General features: G+C 42.6%; 1 protein-coding gene across 2 annotated transcripts in view; it reads left to right on the forward strand.

Annotated features, from left to right (window-relative positions):
- LOC121285788 (E3 ubiquitin-protein ligase DTX1-like) overlaps positions 1–18,081 on the forward strand; it is a 262,190-nt gene that overhangs the window by 178,970 nt on the left and 65,139 nt on the right. For both annotated transcript variants that reach the window (XM_041202601.1, XM_041202600.1), the window contains exon 3: positions 17,674–17,735. In XM_041202601.1, coding sequence (XP_041058535.1) covers positions 17,674–17,735 — 62 coding nt within the window. The remainder of the gene's footprint in view (positions 1–17,673; positions 17,736–18,081) is intronic.

Here is an 18,081-nt window from a genome sequence, read left to right on the forward strand (position 1 = left end):
TCGCTGCAGTTTTTTATCCTACCCCTATTGCAAAGCTGGCACTAAGCGCCGCTGAATTGCAATGTGAACCCATATTTGTGCAGGGTGCAGGAGGCGCAGTATATTGTGCTGACCTGTTGGCCCCGTAATAAATCCAATATGATCTTGGAGGAGGCCTTAACTGTAGAATGGAAGCATTTTCCACTGCTATATACACAGAAACCTCCCATCATCTTCTGCTGAGATGAAAATGTTTCTCCAGGTCAGGCAGGTCATTGAATGTATGCTCTGTCTGAACCACAGGAGGCCTAGGAAGGCAAATAGTGGGGGAACCACAGCCAGTAGAGAACATTCAGAATTATGATGAGGCTCCTGAGCAAGTGTCACCCAAACCTGAAGTCGGTTTGCACCCTAAAAGGTTTAACCACTGTGTTGAAAATGAATCGCAACAGCAACAGCCCCCTATTTGTTTCCACAGCTGCCGATGTGAGTTTTCACATGCACACAGGTGGTTGCCAGGCACGGTTTCTAGTCATTCACCTATTTATGTGATTGGATTCACTCATGGTGCATTTGTAAATAATGTAAAAACCATTTCACATCCGCTTTCTCACACACTCTCACACCTTCCAGTCACCCAAGGCATCGTATTTTTACAGAAATAAGCCAACGTGGGTGTCAGCAGTTTGAACCTAGCCTCCCCTCCCCCACAGAGAATGTCTTTAAGCATGAGAACAGTTGCACCAAAATTTGGTGTACGACTGCATCCGAGGATTGCAATGCCTTTTAGTCAAAAGTAAAATGTTCAAATAATTGCAGCATTTGATTCTCACTATTAAACATCTTCCCGTTTTCAGTTCCTCTTATTATTAAAACCCACAAACGGTCATCCAGTCTCATTCAAAAGTAATGACTTGCAGAAAAAAATTAAAGAGTACGCATTGCAAGGAAAAAAGTAACCAGCCGTAGATGAAAAACTGGCAGTTGCAATGGCACAATGCTGTTTTGTGTAAAAAAAAAAATCTTTAAAAACAAGGTAATCAGATACGCTATCTCTGAACTGGCACTAAGTCACTTAGAGGAAGTTCAGCTTCATGTGTCTTTATGCTGAGGAAACATTTACACCACAAGTGAAGTGAACGTTATTTGAATTTGAAAAAGTGCACTTTTGGTTATTACCGGGACTGAGCCGTGCGCCAGGCTGCCCACTCACTTTCAAATGGATAGCATCATGTAAGTAGAGCACTTTAAGGTTTTTCTGACACAATCTCATTTGCACAAAGGGTCTGTTGCTCGGTGTGCCTGTCAGTCGCTAGAAAATTACACATTGGAAAAAGAAGGTACAAGAAAGAATCTAAACAGGATAAGATGAGTGTAAAAACGTATTTGCTTCTCGAAAACCACTGGACAAGAATTAGGTTATGTTTACACAATGTGCAGCTTTGTGAACATTCACAGCTGGTGAGATAGGCTGTGATCATCTGAGTTTGTGGCAGGATGACAAATCTGTGTGACACATACACCATAGGCACAAGTTCACAGTGAGGTTTCTGTCGGTAACTGGAAGGATTTTCATATACTAAATGTGCCTTGGAAGCAACGTGTGGTAAATAATTTGTTGTAAATTAAAGTAATGCATTTTGCTATGGACACAGTTGAGTCCAGTGAACAGTGTTTTGTTTGATTAGACCTTCTTACAATGCTGTTCTTTCACATTTGATGTGTCAAGGGTGCTAATGGATCGGCTTTTAAGAGAGTCACACATATGTACACTTGTGCAATTTATTCACAGGCTTATAAGTTTTACTGAGGCTTAAAGCATCATGTCTTACTCCAGTTCCTTCTTAAGATGGCTCTCATCCCTCTACAGTCACTATTTCTCTCCTTTTACAATCATTGCTTGCTGATTTACCTTGGATTTTTTTTATCCTTTGCTGTTTGGTGTGATTCTGCATTACAGGTCTCAGCCCTACACCTAGATCTCTTAGTTTTAACACATCCCCATTCCCCTCACTGTTATACTGAACGCAGACACAAGGAGTAAATGATTTGGTTATTTCGGAAGTGTTTATTGATGTGGTCAAACATCAATAATGTGCATGACTGTGAGCTGCACCAGAGATCTGTGGAAAGGTTGAGATCTGGCTGTCTTCCTCACCTGGTACCCTTCAGCTTTCAAAGACTTACATAGTGTGTTTACACTGCATGGCAATGGCTGCTCCCATTATGGTATCATTTACACAGCTTTACATAATTTGCCACAACCACTGGAGAGGAAAATGGTAAAAGCTCATTTTTATAAACAGCGTTCTTCCAAACTGGCAACTATAAAGTGTTCCCCTTTCATCTTGCCTGACGCTCCATTATAGACAGTGGGAGAAATTCATATCTCGGTATGAGAGACAACTTCTGGCCTGAAAAACAGTAATTGTATTTACTAATTACTGCTTGGAGTATCTTTGTAAGATTTTTCAATTTTCACGTATAAATGTTTGATAAGAAAAAAAACAAGTCTGTGAAACCACAAGAGCCATGTGCTTGCCACATTCAGCTGCTGTAAGGGATGTAGGTGCCTGAGTAATAACTAGTCACAACTCCATTTTTAGAATTCTTGATGCTTGCTCCCTTACTTCCTGTGAAATTTGCTCAATACCAGTATTTTACAGACAAGACGCCTTTTAAACACAGTAATTCTACAACTACTGGCTCCCAGTGGACTCTTTCTGATTCCTGATAAATTCCAGGTATAATCAGCCTAAGTTGCATCTGTTTCCCACCCCCCACATTTTACACCGGTTTACAATACTGTCACCTCTTCCTACCCCTTAGTTACAAGTAAACTCTGTGGATTAGGACATTTTAAACAACAATATGTCAAACCAAAACCCAGTGCTTCAAGAAGGTCTTATGAACAAAACACCTGGATCACCAGACTCCGATATCTGCATCCTTTCGGTTTAATCTGCCTGCTGAGGGTTTTGAACGATTTATTTATAACTTGTTGCTCCAAAGGCCGATTTATCATTTTAAAAACCTTCCTGTCACTGAATTTGCACTTGCACAATGAGGAATGTGTAATCAATGTGTGCTTCATCAGAGGCTGTTCTCTATCACAACAACAACTTGTATATATTTTTATTATACTTATGTAACAAAATGTCCCAACTTCATAAAAGCATTATAAAACAAAATCTAACACCAAGCCAGAACAGGAGGTATCAGGTCAGACAAGGCAAAACTTGGTCAAAGAGGTAGATTTTAAGGAGGAAAGTGAGGTACACAGTGTAAGGAGGAATTTCAAAGCTCGAGGCCTAGGCAACTGAAGATAAGGTCACCGATAGTGGAGCAATTAAAATCGGGGATACTCAGAGGCCAGAATTAGATGAGTGCAGATAACTCAGAGGGCTGTGGGGCTGGAGGGGTTTACAGAGATAGGGCGGGACAAGGCTATGGAGGGATTTGAAAATGCAGATGAGAATTTTTAAAACAAGATGCTGCTTGCTTGGGAGCCAGTCTAGGTCAATGAGCACAGGGTTGATAAGTAAACTAGACTTGGTGCAAGTTAAGACACGGGCACCAAAATTTTGGATGAGGTCGAGTTTCCAGAGGTGGTATTTGGGAGGCCAAGAGTGCATTGGAACACTCACAGCCAATTGTTATATGTAATGGACGTATTTTGATTTTGTCTATGTCTTGCTGTTCTGGAGAGGCACAGATGCTTCTCCATTTGTAGAGGAAAAAGCAGAAGGAAAACCAGTTCCTATTTTTAGCTGAATGGCTGCAAGAGGACCAGAACATCCAGCGTCCTTACCAGCTACAGCTGATACATGTCTCGGGCAGGAGAAAATAATTATTTATAAACAGGTTACTATTTTCAAATATTTAGTTGGTACTTCAGGTTAATTATGTAAGTATAATGTCTATATTGGTACATGCTGTATGATGTAATACATGCCCAAGCAGCGTCATGTGTAACATGCCTTCTGGTCATGGATACATCCAGTTTGCCTCACCCTGTACTTTTTCTAAAGGATCCCAGATGAGTATAATACCAACATAGTAAATACTGTTTACATGTGACAAGGGAGGATGGCAAGTGTATGCTGCTAAGCAAAGCATTTAAATTTCATACAACTTTACTTACAAATTAAGGATGTGGAGCTAACATATACACTCTACGTGTCCTAGATTGTATGTTGTTCCTGTGTGCCTGGATTTTCCTGTATCTCCTGTACAGGTCTTTGCTCTTTATTAGATTTATAATGCAATTGAAAAACAGCAATAACTCACAAGCACCCCTTCATAAGCCTGAACAACAGCAAAGCATGCAACATTTATCAAATGTGTTGCTCTCTAAAGTCCAATACGCAGTTACAATTGCAATACTCTTAATTAGATGAAGGTATTCCATCATCGCCATGTGTCGCCATTGTGTCAGAATGTCTATTTTGGTACTGACGTTTACAATTGTTTCCCAATTTTTCAGATGAAGTTTAAATAAAGCCTGTGTCACCACATCACTAAATGTCATGTCTGAGGTAGTAATCCAAGAAGATTAAGTGCTGTCAGCGCTCATAATGTATATAGTGTGCATGTTCATCTACCTTTCAATCCCAGAAAGCTGAGATACCTCAACTTGCACAGATGTAGATAGATAGACTGGTCACTTCAGCACTCTGCTGCTCACTGGGTTTGCTCCACCTCACCAACTACTACTCCTAGCTAAAGGAAGGGGACTGTTTCAATCATTCCTTCTCAGAATGCCTGGAGGAAGTCATTTATTTCACGTTTTCAAGCTGTTCTCATAAGATCAAAGGGTAGGTGCAGTTGAGGGAGGTCATTTTGGTTCATCCTGGCTCATGCATCTAGCAAGAACTTATAGTGGCTTCCAACGGTTATAAATTGAGCCAGGCTTACAGGCAGCCAGATTAATTTGCAACCCTTTCCACAAATGAGTTCTGAAACGGAGTCAACACTGCAAGGATTGACTGGTCAACATCTCTTTTTGTGACATGACTCCACCTGCAGGCATTCTGTGACATGACTGCATCTGCAGGCAACTCTGCTAAGGAATAAAAACAAAAAAACTGCGGATGCTGGAAATCCAAAACAAAAACAGAATTACCTGGAAAAACTCAGCAGGTCTGGCAGCATCGGCGGAGAAGAAAAGAGTTGACGTTTCGAGTCCTCATGACCCTTCGACAGAACTCTGTCGAAGGGTCATGAGGACTCGAAACGTCAACTCTTTTCTTCTCCGCCGATGCTGCCAGACCTGCTGAGTTTTTCCAGGTAATTATTTTTGTTCTGCTAAGGAATCCTTGGTCCAAGACAGCCAGTGAGTGAATCCATCACTGTAGTAACCTTTCCAGTATACAAACAATGACTTTGGTGAAGCTTGATGCTAAAGTATAAAGGTGTATTAAACCAATTAGAGTTGCCTGCAGATTATCATTCACTGATGAGCCATATTTAATAGTACCGTGTTTTTGTCGTAAATGTTCATATGAGAATTTTTTTAAAAAGAAAATGCATTAGACTTTTAATCTTAAGTAGGTCAGAATACCCCTGCAAACAAAACATACAAAGGCAGCTTTGTACTTTTCCGGTCAACAACATTAGTTTGTACAAGCCAAGAGTTTGCAGCTGTTCCAGTATGCAGATTGGTTTCTGAATTTGACACTTTAGGTCAGGTAGACCTTAAGATATCAAGTGCAAAAACAAATCCCCATAATAAACTCAGAATAGATGTGGTTATGGGCCTGTCTTCAGGATTGCTATTATGCCTTGAGCATGAAGCAGTAGTAAGGCAACAATCACAAACCAATTCCAGCTGACCCCACAGGGCTAAAAGGTTTTGTGGGCTTTTCATTCAGCTCGAGGTCAGTTTGGTAGGACGATGACTAAAAGCAGATTTAATACTGCTCTGAACATCTAGGATTTGGCAAAATTTTGGAAACAACTAGAGTCTTGTTCCCAGTGTTTTGTTTTCTGTGTTTGTACTTGAGACAAAACACAGCTGCATATTCTTGGCAACTTAGAGGACGTTAATAATATGTAGAAAATTAAACTTAATAAAGTTGCTTTTCTTTTATTTCTTGCCTGTTAATGAAATAACTTTCCAAATTCTAGTACAGTGGTTTATATCTTGCTTTCAGGCAAACTGAGTCGTTACCTTTGAATGCAGAGTTGCCCAAATTTAGTGTGAGACCATTTACAAGAGGTAGTCTTACAAGCTTTACTTTAACGGTGACTACAATGTAATCCAAAATTCAAATCTTTGTAGTTAGAATGCAGCTGATGGTCAATCACCTTCTTGCTAATTTAAAATGTAATTGGGATTCAGACACCAGTACATCTGTTTACAGTTACAGGCAAAACTCAAATTTGCCTGGCTAGAGAGAGAGAAAATTAGGCAGTCCAATATAACATGGAAAGAAAGGGCTGAATTATCTGTTTGGCGAGGGCGGGGGGTGGGGGGTGTGGAGTGGGCGGGGACCTGATCGCCACCTGCGATTGGGTCTGCGCTGCCATTTTACACAGGCGGGCCAATTATGACCCGCCCAGTATAATGCGTGACTGCCGAGGATAGCGGGAGTGGGCAGGCGGCAGCTGGAGTACACTGTCCATCGGGTCCAATGGCAACCCGGCGGCCTGTTTATATGAAGCGCTGGCAGCCTTTGCAAGGCTGCTCACAATGGCAAGTGGAAGGGCTCACCAGAGGGCTTCAGGTGAGCAGGCTAGTCCAGAGGGTAGGCCAGCGGAGCATGCGAGGCTGGAGGGTAGGGCAGCGGGACAGGCCAGGCCGCAGGGTAGGGCGGGGGGCCAATGTGCCCCTCATTTTTCTGACTGCCTTGCTGCCCTCAAGGAGGTGGCAACACATTGGGAGATGCTGGTTCCCCAGGATGGGAGGAGGAGGCCCCCCCCACATGACGAAATGTGTCTTGGAGGAGGTGGCGGAGGTGGTGTACTCCCGTGACATGGTGCGGCATATCTGGATCCAGTGTCACAAGCGCTTCAATGACTTGTTGCACTCTGGCAGGATGAGTACCATGTCGGCATTGGTCATTTAACCCTGGAGTATGCCTGGGTCGGTGTCTAACCCCTCAGCATTTCCCTGTGCATGCTCATCCTCAGACTCACTGCTGGACTCGTCGTGTGCAGCCATAGCCACTGCGTCGACATCTTTATCATCCACTGCATCCCCCTTTCCAGCACAAGATTGTGGAGAGTGCAGCTTTATCACCAAGACACGATCTGGAGGGTACTGGAGGGTGCACCCCCTGAGCGGTCCAGACATCGGAAGTGCATCTTGAAAAGACCGATGGCTCTCTCCGCCACAGCCCTTGTGGAGGTGCGGCTCCTATTGTACCGCTGCTCTGCTTCTGTTCTTGGATGGAGGAGAGGCGTCATGAGCCACCTCCTGAGGGAATAGCCCTTGTCACCCAGCAGCCACCCATCCAGCCAGGCTGGAGCACTGAAGAGCCCCGGCACCTGGGAGTGTCTGAGGATGTAGGCATTATGGGAGCTGCCTGGGTACCTTGCACAGACTTGTAGAATCAGCATCCTGTGATCACACACTATCTGCACGTTCATGGAGTGGAAGCCTTCCTGTTGACGAAGGCACCGGGCTCACCTGCTGGTGCCTTGATGGCCACATGTGTACAGTCCATAGCACCCTGGACACGGGGGAGCCAGCATTGGCCGTGAAGCCTCTGGCTCGCTGTGTCTGGCTTGCCTAGTACCAACGGAAGTGGATGAAGGTCAATGCATGCCAGAACAGAGCACCTGTAACCTGCTTGACACAAGTGTGGACAGCTGATTGGGAGACACCGCAAAGATCACACCCACTGACCCCTGGAAGGAGCCAGAGGCACAGAGGTTGAGGGGCAGCTGTGACCTTCAGAGCCACTGGCATGAGGTGTCCGTGCACACAGTTAGGGGAGATCTCAGGCCCAATCATCTGACAGATATAGTTGACTGTCTCCCTCGAGAGACGGAGCCTCCTTTGGCACTGCACCTCAGACACATTGAGGTAGCTGCTTCACCGCCTGTATACCCTGGCAGCAGGATAATGGCATCTTCTATGGCCCCTTCTGCCTTGGACTACCTCTTGGCCCTGCATCCCTTGTGCCTGCGCCTCTCCTCGTAAAGGTAGCTCCCCTGGAGGCTGAATGTACACTTTTGGCCTCCTTGCTCTTCCAGCCCTCCCTTCCTCCTCAGAGGAGCTTCCTCCAGTGGACAGTTCAGCTCCCATTCCCAGGCTAAGGGAAGTCTTCCTGAAACCTGCAGGCCCAGAAAGGATTCCTCACTGCAGAGTGCTGACCTGAAGATTAAGAGTCCTGAAACAGCTGCTGGGGTTTGTTCTGAAGTACTGCAGATCAAAGGGAAAATTCTGCCCAAAGACTTGCAGTTAGATAGCACCTTTCACGCCCCCAAACAATTTACAGCCAATGAAGTATTTTTGTCTAGAGTCACTCTTGTAATGTAGGAAACACAGCAGCCAACTGGCGCACAGCAAGCTCCCACTGACAGCAATGTGATAATGACCAGATAATCTGTGATGTTGATTGAGGGATAAATATTGGCCCGAACGTCCAAAAGATGGCACTTCTGACAGTACAGCACTGCCTTACTATTGTACTGGAGTATCAGCCTTGATCTTGTGCTCAAGCCCTAGCGCAGGCTTGTCCAACCTTTTTGCAGGTTTGGCACAACCTTAAACATGAATTTCAAAAATAAAGTTGAGGTAGGAAAGGAAACAATCTGCTGAGCAAAAAAACAATGTCAAAGCAATAAATTGAGTGTTTAAAAAATGAGTAACACATAAAGATGATGTGTGCCTGGCTCACTCCCGGTCTCAGGGTACTCACTCACTCTTGCCCAGTGTGCGATTGGATAAGATTGTGCGTTGGTGTGAAGGTGAAGGTGAATGAGAATCCTGAGTCTGGGAGTGAGTTAGACTTATACACAGTCCCCTCTCTCTCACACACTCTCCCCCCTCTCTCACACGCTCTCTCCTCTCTCTCACACACTTTCTCCTCTCTCTCACACACTCTCCCCTCTCTCTCTCACACACTCTCCCCCTCTCTCTCACACACTTTCTCCTCTCTCACACACTTTCTCCTCTCTCTCACACACTCTCCCCCCTCTCTCTCACACACTGTCCCCTCTCTCTCACACTCTCCCCTCTCTTTCACACACTCTCCCCTCTCTCACACACACTGTCCCCTCTCTCACACACACTCTCCCCTCTCTCACACACACTCTCCCCTTTCTCTCACACACTCTCCCCTTTCTCACACACTCCCCTCTCTCTCACACATTCTCCCCCTCTCTCTCACACACTCTCCCTCTCTCACACACTCTCCCCTTTCACACACTCTCCCCTCTCTCTCACACACACTCCCCTCTCTCTCGTGCGCGCGCACACACACACACACACACACACACACACACATATCCCCCCACTGCTCCAGGCCCTGGGACTTACCTTGAAAATTTATCTTCCCACTGTTTGCTGCATGTCCAATCACAGGGTGGTTTCTCCCAGCATTTACTCCTATCCACAACAAATGCAGGGGGAAATCAGCCCATGCTTGGATGAGCAGCCTTGTCTTTTTTATCACAACAAAAACAAAAACAGAATTACCTGGAAAAACTCAGCAGGTCTGGCAGCATCGGCGGAGAAGAAAAGAGTTGACGTTTCGAGTCCTCATGACCCTTCGACAGAACTTGAGTTCGAGTCCTTGTCTTTTTTATGTTCAGTGATGCCTGATGGGCCAGGTAGAGAGGGGTCCCAGGCCCAAAGCTGGCCCATGAGCCGCCAGGTGGACAAGCCTGTCCTAGAGTATCATTTAAACCAACAGCCTCCTGACTGAGAGGTGAGAGTGCTACTGAAGCATTCAAAAGGGAATTAAGCTGTTATTTGAAAAGAAACAATGTGCAGGGTATGGGGAGAAGGCGGAAGAATGGAGCTAGGTGAGCTGCTTATTCAGAGAGCTGGTGTAGACATGATGGACCAAATGCCCTCCTTCTGCCCCATAACATTTCTGTGATTATGTGACTATCAATTGAACCACAGCTAATAGCACAGATCTTCCAGTTGAATTTCACTATCAACAGGGATCAGTGTAAAACTTAAGAGGCGCCTTTTTTTTAATGACCAGTTAGATGAAAAATGAAGTTGCATCCAACTTCAAGCTATAAAATAAAATGCCCACAGCGGTGTACCGCTTTGTCAGTCTGGTTCAGTTGAAGGCACTGTTGCTTTTGAAGCAAAAGATCCTGACTTCAAGCCCCATTTAGCCACATAATCAGGGTTGACAATTCAGTGTAATGCTGAGGGATTTGCAGCATTGTCAAAGGTGCTGCCTTTTAGATTGAGCCAATAAACCAGGTTGTTTGTTAAAGTGAATCTAAATGATCTCATCACACTATTTAAAGAGCAGGCAGTTCTCCCGCTGTTCTAGCTGAAGCTTGTACCTCGACCAAAACAGATTAACTACTCAGTTTTTGTTTTTAACTACTCAGTTATCTGATTTGCCATCTGTGAGACTTTGCTGTTTATAAATTGACTAACACATTTGCTTACGGAACCTTTAAATATTTCCTAGCCCTTTCAAAGTGAGAGCTATTTCAACATCAGCAAAAATATTATTTTCAATGTTATACACCCATTATGAATATATTCAGACAACCATTCACAGCAAACAGACCTCACTGAAAACAGGACTACATTTTATTTGCTTACACTCCCCCATAACATTGCTGCTTGGTGCATTCCTAGAATCAAGCTTGGTTTGCATGTTTTGTTCATCTTGTTATCATTTATAAAGCCAACAATATAATGAATACTAAGGACAGCATTGACTGAACTGAGAGGACAAAGTGTGCACTAAAAATAGCAGAGCAGCCTAAGCGGAGCCTCAGGTCAGATATCTAACAACCTCTGATTGTAATAAAAGCAAAATACTGTGGATGCTTGAGATTTGAAATAAAAATAGAAAATGCTGGAAAAACTCAGCAGGTCTGGCAGCATCTGTGGAGAGAGAAACGGGGTTAACGTTTCGAGCCTGTATGACTCTTTGGAATAGAGAGAGGTAGAAATCTCTGATTGTATTTTGATGGGAAGGTCTCTATTTCATTTTTGTTTTAATAAGGTGCCAAACCAACCTTTTCTATTTCCTGTCTCCCTTTTAAATATGTTGTTTTACAATTCTCACAGGATAATCATAATTCTGCACAACTTTTTCTTTTCCTCATTTGACTTTCCTTGTTTGTTTTCTATGGAACGCAGAAGAATTTAGTTATGCTCCTATACATACAAGTCATGATTGTGGTGATAAATTTGATAAATCCCTTGGGTGTTGTTCATCATTTAAATGGTTTAGTTATGTCACAGTCTGTCCCCTGGGTCACACAGAGGGTTAAGGAAACCACTCTCAGGGATCTGTCTGCAACTGGTCACTAGAAGGTGACTCTCCATCCAGATTTGCTTCCCTTGCCATGGACTAGCACTGGGCTCCATTCTGTACCTCAACCTGGTGACATTACTGAATGTATCAGATGTGGTGGCATGTGATCCATAGGTGCGAACTCATGTTCTGTGCATTGTCCCTATGCTTTATTCTATTCATGAGAAGGTACTGAATTGCCCTGCTACAGCAACAACAACTTGCATTTATACAACACCTTTAACATAGTAAAACACCCCAAGGCACTACAGAAACATTGTTTGAATCAGTCAGCTGTAACCACATGTACTGTGTTGGAAAATATACTCAGGATCGTTCCAGTTAAACCAATTAAAATAATTAGCAAAATTGGTCATTGACATGCAAACCCAAGAGATAATTAATGAGTCTACATAAAACATCCGTAAGACTGTAAGATTGGGCTCCACGCTTTAGGAAAGATATTGAGGCTCTAGTGAGGGAACAATATAGATTCACAAAGATATTGCCTGGTATGAGGAAAAATTTAATAGAAAAATGCTTATTTTTCTATTAGAACAATGCAGATTGTGGGACAATACAATGGAAGCATTTGAAATTATGAAAGGATGGGACAAGGTGGGTTGAAGTGAATCATTTCTAGTAGTGTCAGAATGAATGGGGAGAATGAAGGGCCATAGATATAAGATTAAATGCTGGAGATTCAGGAGAAATGTCTATACACAGAGACTTGTGAGGATATAGAATTCATTTCTTGGATTAATGGTTGAAGCAAAAACTGTTTCAGTAATCAAGGTGAGATTGGGTAGGTGGATGAAGGGAAAGAGAACTATATGCTCACGTGCAGGGCAATTGGGATGAGTTGAATGGCCTGCTTCAATATTTTAGGCTTCAATTTATTTTTTGCAATCCAAACAATTCAATCAAGTTTCTAAATTAGATATAGTTTGTGACCACAGAACTCAAGACAGACATTGTCCCTTCTAATCTAAAAAGCTTCTTTGGCAGAACGGGCAAAGCATTGTTCTCTCAAAATCCACTTTTGCTTGAATCTGACACCTAAATAGCTCATGGTAAATGGAACAATTTTCATAAATGGTGTAAAAATCTATAAATAAACATAGTGAGCACATCTTATTTGCAAACTCTCAGGTCCCATAAATAAACTTCTGTTTTCCAAACTTGCATGTAAACAGTTGAGATAATTGGGCATGGATTCAGTGGACAAAATTTTCTACTGAATTTGAGGCAGTGGATAGGAAACCTTCTTCATTGTACATTTTTGGAGTGACACTGTGTTAGTTGTCAATATGCAGATGTCGAAAACAGAATTTGGCTATTGGTGCCAAAGACTTGTACATAAGACGGTTTAGTCCAAACCATTAAAGAGGAAGCCCTCTTAAATGAGCTTTAAGTGTTATTATCCTTCTCTGCATCACCTGTCATTTTCATCCGCATCCCCACCCCCACCTCCACACACACCCAGAGTGTCGGTTTTGAAACATGACCAACCAATGAAGGATAACCAGCAATAGAAAACTGTCCAATCGATTATCTTTGGGACAATTTAAGAGGCCAAGAATAGCGTGGTCAGAGTGGAAATTTTAAAAAGTTCGTTAAAGTGAAGGGCCACAGGAAGCTTTGGGGCAGAACGGAGGTGCTTGGTCTATGCGTCAGCTAATCTTTGTTTAGGAGACCACACTGTGATCAGGAAATATAGTGTAGCAGATTGGAGGATGTACACATGTCTCATACAGGATTGTGCAGCAGCCTGATAATGGTGAGGCAGCAGCTGAAGTGGAGTGGTGTTGCAGCTTCTGCAGTTCCATATAAAATAAAACCGATTACCTCCAGTAATAATAGACATTAGACTGTCCAGCTAATACTGTCCAATCACTTTGGTGTTTGTTCGACTTTCTTTAGTAAAAGTTCAGTTATTTTTGGTTTCTGGGAATCTCATGTGCAATAGTGAAAAACCCTCACTAATGGCTGGTGGTCCTGGGAGTTCACCTGACTCCTAGCTTGATAAGTGTGTACGTGTCTGCAGCAGCAAGTTGCTCACAATTGAAAGAGTGGCTGATTCCCTGTTAATCCTTGCAGGTGACACATTACGCACAAGGCTGGCTGTGATGCCATTGAAGTTATGGGGATGGATAGGATTAAGCTAGTTTACAAAACAACTCAAAGCAGTGATCCATTGTGTGACTCATTTCGTATCTGCATCCAGTTTTGACACTCGCGACGTTTAAGGGGGAAATTACCACAGAGTTCCTGACTCCTGCATTAGGGAAGATGAAGATGTCTTTGTTTACAGGGTAAGTGCCCTGTGTGGCAATCACTGTTGTACAGTATAAAATATGAAGCAGGAGCTTGAAGAGGGCCTGCTAGTGATGAAGGAGACTAAAGTTGCATTCTTTCAAGTAACAAACACATCCAGATAGTTGCTTGATTTTTCAGAACTGTGGGCATTCAATAATCAGCTTCAGATTCTGATTAAAGAGGCTTTCGGAGTGGCATATGCCCAGGAAAGATTATTGATCTCTGTTATGCAAACCGTGAACACCTTGCTCTGGCTCAGTTACAGTAGAAACCACCTGCATGCTGAGGGATAGGATGTTTCTCCCATCCTTAAAAGAATGTTTATGTTGCCCGAGTCTGTCAGGCAGACGAATTAAGTGTTAGTAAATCCTTTGCCAGGAAATGTTCTGAATGAATCAGGATTATGTGTGGATCAGGATTTCTTTACACCGTGGATAAAAATAGCCATTTCATAAAGTGCTCTAGCTCATCCGTTTAATTGTTCATTCAGCAATTTAATCCATGTGGAAGGACAGAAACACGGCACATGAACATCTTTGACTAAAACAAAAATTTGGAACACCTGGAACATTCTACAGTTTCTCAATAACATTTTTCAATGAAATAGCCATATATGCATTGATGAACAGAATTGGATTGACAAATTTATTACTGCTTAAAGGGCCACTGTCTCCATAAAAATAAGTGTATCAAATGGAAAATATATTTAGCAGTGATGTAAATTGTTATCAGTACATCTCTCCATCACTTTTTTGTGGCATGGTTATGGGAACTTTGATTAATGGCTCTTGCAGCAGTTCTCCCTCATGAATCGTACAGAAGATTTCCCAAATGACTTTTATTCATGAAGATTGTCCCTTTAAATGTTTTGCTCCATCTGTAAATGACACTGAATGATCTTTTGTGATGTGAGGCTCAGATTAAGTGTGCTTTCATATAGAGCTGACATTATGTGAATGATGACTTGTAGACTATGGTCCAGAAATTCAATGGTGCCATGCTCATTTTTCAGGTGCAAAGGGGTTGCCTCAGCATCCAATAGGGCTCTGGAAGCACACCACCTGCTGTGACTATTGGCAGGAAAAGATAAGGCCAGGGGCAATGCTGAAAACAGGCAATAGGCTTTTAGCAAATAGTAGGCCTAATGGCTTTTTTGAGACCCGCTTTGTAAATTTGAGCTGTAATGAATGCGATAGCTGTTGGCCAGCTGCGTTTAAGAAAATGTGGTCACTGTGTGGTTTAGCTGATGGTCCTTAAAGGTACCACACAGAGCTACTACCATAGAGGAATCTTCCCTGCATCTGGTACATGCTGGCAGGCTGGAGTGAAACAATTGCTGGGTAGATATATCAAATACATAATTTATTAACTGTTTTACTGTAACTCGATCAGTGTGACTGAGTTGCAAGGTTTTTAAGTTTTGGAACTTGTCTGAGGCTCCCTTTGGACAGATTTTTTGATACAAATCTCCCTTCTGGATCGAGAATTTATTGATTGCATTAACTTTTAGAGATTACTGTCGATAGCTGGACCTTGACAAAGGTTTCATTATTTCCAAAACAAATCAACAAACAACAAAATACATTAACCTATGTTCAGTTGAATACAGATTAAGCTGACAATGAAACAATAGAACAGTGAAGGAGGAGATTTGATATATAAGGAGTCATGTCATGGTGTCCCTAGTTACTAAGGGGCACCATTTGAGGTGATACCATGCTGGATGATGTAAAACTGAGACATTTTATCAAAGGATTTGAAACATATGTTCTATATCTAATAGCTGAAAAGACCCATTTAAAATTATAAGGGACTAACACATTTCCCTTTTCATAGCTACATTCATTGGGTTCCAATTGTGAATAGGCCAAAAGTCAGTTCTGTTTCCTGTTTTAAAAAAAAATACAAGGAATTTTTATCATACAGTTTGTCTTTAATTGCCCAATGAGCTTGCGATTTTGGTGATCTCCTTATTCAGGGGGATCTTTAAATGTGTTTGGGTTTTTGTTCCTTCTGTACTCTTTAATGCAGAACATTCCTGCTCCAAAATGCGAACAAAAATAGACAAAGGGATGGATTTTTAGGCCCTACTGGGGGAGGGTGGGAATGGAGGCAGGTGGACAGGGAATTTCATGCTGCCAGCCTATGTGGCGGTTAACCCATGCCCCATCCCATCACCCACCCCCCACCTCCCCAACCCCTGCGGTTAACAAGCTGAGACTGTTAATGCACCACTTAAGGCCAACTGGCAGAGGCCAGCAAGGATTTTCCAGTCAGCCCCCAGGTCCCCAAATATGGCAAAAGGCAGTTTAGCGAGGGGACAGCTGCCTGGCAACAGGCAGGGGCCAGCTCTCCAGGCAGGCTTAGAGACCTTCTATGGCTGCCTGTGTTCAGCAGCAGGCCACTCTGTGGAGGACCCAATGCCCACCTACACCCAACCAACAACGATGGCTTAGCTGCCAAGGCCTTTTTTATTTTAAGGTTTGTAAAAACATTAGAACGAGAGCATCTCCATTCTCGGTGCCCTCTCCCTCAGTTGCTTGTAAACACATTCTGCTGCTGCTTTCAAGATGCCTCTTGTTCCTGCAGCTTTGAAAGCTCGCCCACCATTCTTAATTTGACAGTGAGCCCCCACTCTGGTCGCTATTTGGCCAATTTGAGGAAAATCACAGATGAGTGACTGTTCCACACACAGGTGTTGGCGTCTGACCCCCCACTTGAGCCTGACAATGGGATTCAGAAGCCGGCAGGAGAATCTTGCCCCAAGATCTTTCCATAAATAGTGCTTAGTTTACCAATATAAATATAACTATCTCTGGAAATGTGCCAATAGAAGGATGGGGAGTTTTCATCTTCATCCTTCTGGTAGCTGTCATTTATCTCCAGACTTTAATGGTACTGATTAGAAGTGTTTGGTTTGATATTTATTTATCAAGCTATCTAAGCTGTATGATTCTGTTACAAACCGCAGATTGTTTCTTGATAAATTTGCATACTGATTTTGTTGATCCCTTTAATACTGTTGGCTCAAACAGCAGCTTTCTTCAATATAATTTCAAAGTATTCCTTAAGTAGTGTATGTACAAATGGGCCGTGCTGTCATGGTGATCTAAGCAAAAGCAGGGGAATCTGAAGACTGCAGCTGTGACTTTGCAGTGACCTGTTCTCTTTCATTTTTACATTACAGCTCATTATTACTAATCAGCCACAGTTTCAGCCTCCTTTTCTAGCCCTTTGTGACTTCTATAAGTCTGTTCATCAGACTCAAATAACAGCATCATATCTCTCCATCAGTTCAGGCACAGTAAAGGGTGATTTGTTCATATTTATTTGTCTGTTAAAAGTGTCTTTTGATGGTTCCTTAATTGAGCCTGACTATCGTCAATAGACTTTAATATACAGGATTAAACCAATCAGCATGATAAGAGGTTCAAACACTTTTTGAATAAATAACCGGGTAATTTAGGGGTTGGAAATGTCAAATGCACAGAAGCAATGCTATTATCTTCGGAGGCAGATTAGCAAAAAATGAGCACTGGTGGTAGATGTATGGAGATTAAATGTCTTGGTATGGTCCATGGCCATATAGAGATTAAATGTCTTGATATGGTCCATGGATATATAGAGATTAAATGTTTTGACATGGTCCGTGGATAGATGGAGATTAAATGTCTTAGTATGGTCCATGGATATATGGAGATTAAATTTCTTGGCATAGTCTATGGATATATAGAGATTAAATGTCTTGACATGGTCCGTGGATAGATGGAGATTAAATGTCTTGATATGGTCCATGGATATATGGAGATTAAATGTCTTTGTATGGTCCAAGGATACATGGAGATTAAATGTCTTGGTATGGTCCATGGAATCCTGAGTTCTGTATTAAGAAAACTAATATTCCCCTTTCGATTTCTTCCAGTGTTCCTGCTCTACCAGTGAAAAACTTAAATGGATCTGGTCCTGTCCACCCAGCACTTGCAGGTATGAAGCACAACACTGCTGAGCAGGAGAGTAGTCAGAGAGCTGTAAAAATCAATCTGTTGTAATGTTTGGCCCCAACTCCCATGCAGGAATGAAGTTAGCAATCTGAAGTTGTTCACACACCATTCAATCCTTTATTGTACTGACTCCCCTACCATCAGTCCTGGGATTCTATTGCAGACCCCACTCTTGTAACCGTCATTAAATGTGCTATTTTCCAGTCTCTGAATTAGTGTAAAAAAAGTGATGGAAAATTGACATTCCAAATCCCTCTCCAATGGATCAGGAAAGAAATTTTCTGGAATGTAACTTTGTACGGCACTTACACCTTGTGCTGATGAAAGCT

This window comes from Carcharodon carcharias, chromosome 13 (genome assembly GCF_017639515.1).
Source record: "Carcharodon carcharias isolate sCarCar2 chromosome 13, sCarCar2.pri, whole genome shotgun sequence".
NCBI lineage: Eukaryota > Metazoa > Chordata > Chondrichthyes > Lamniformes > Lamnidae > Carcharodon > Carcharodon carcharias.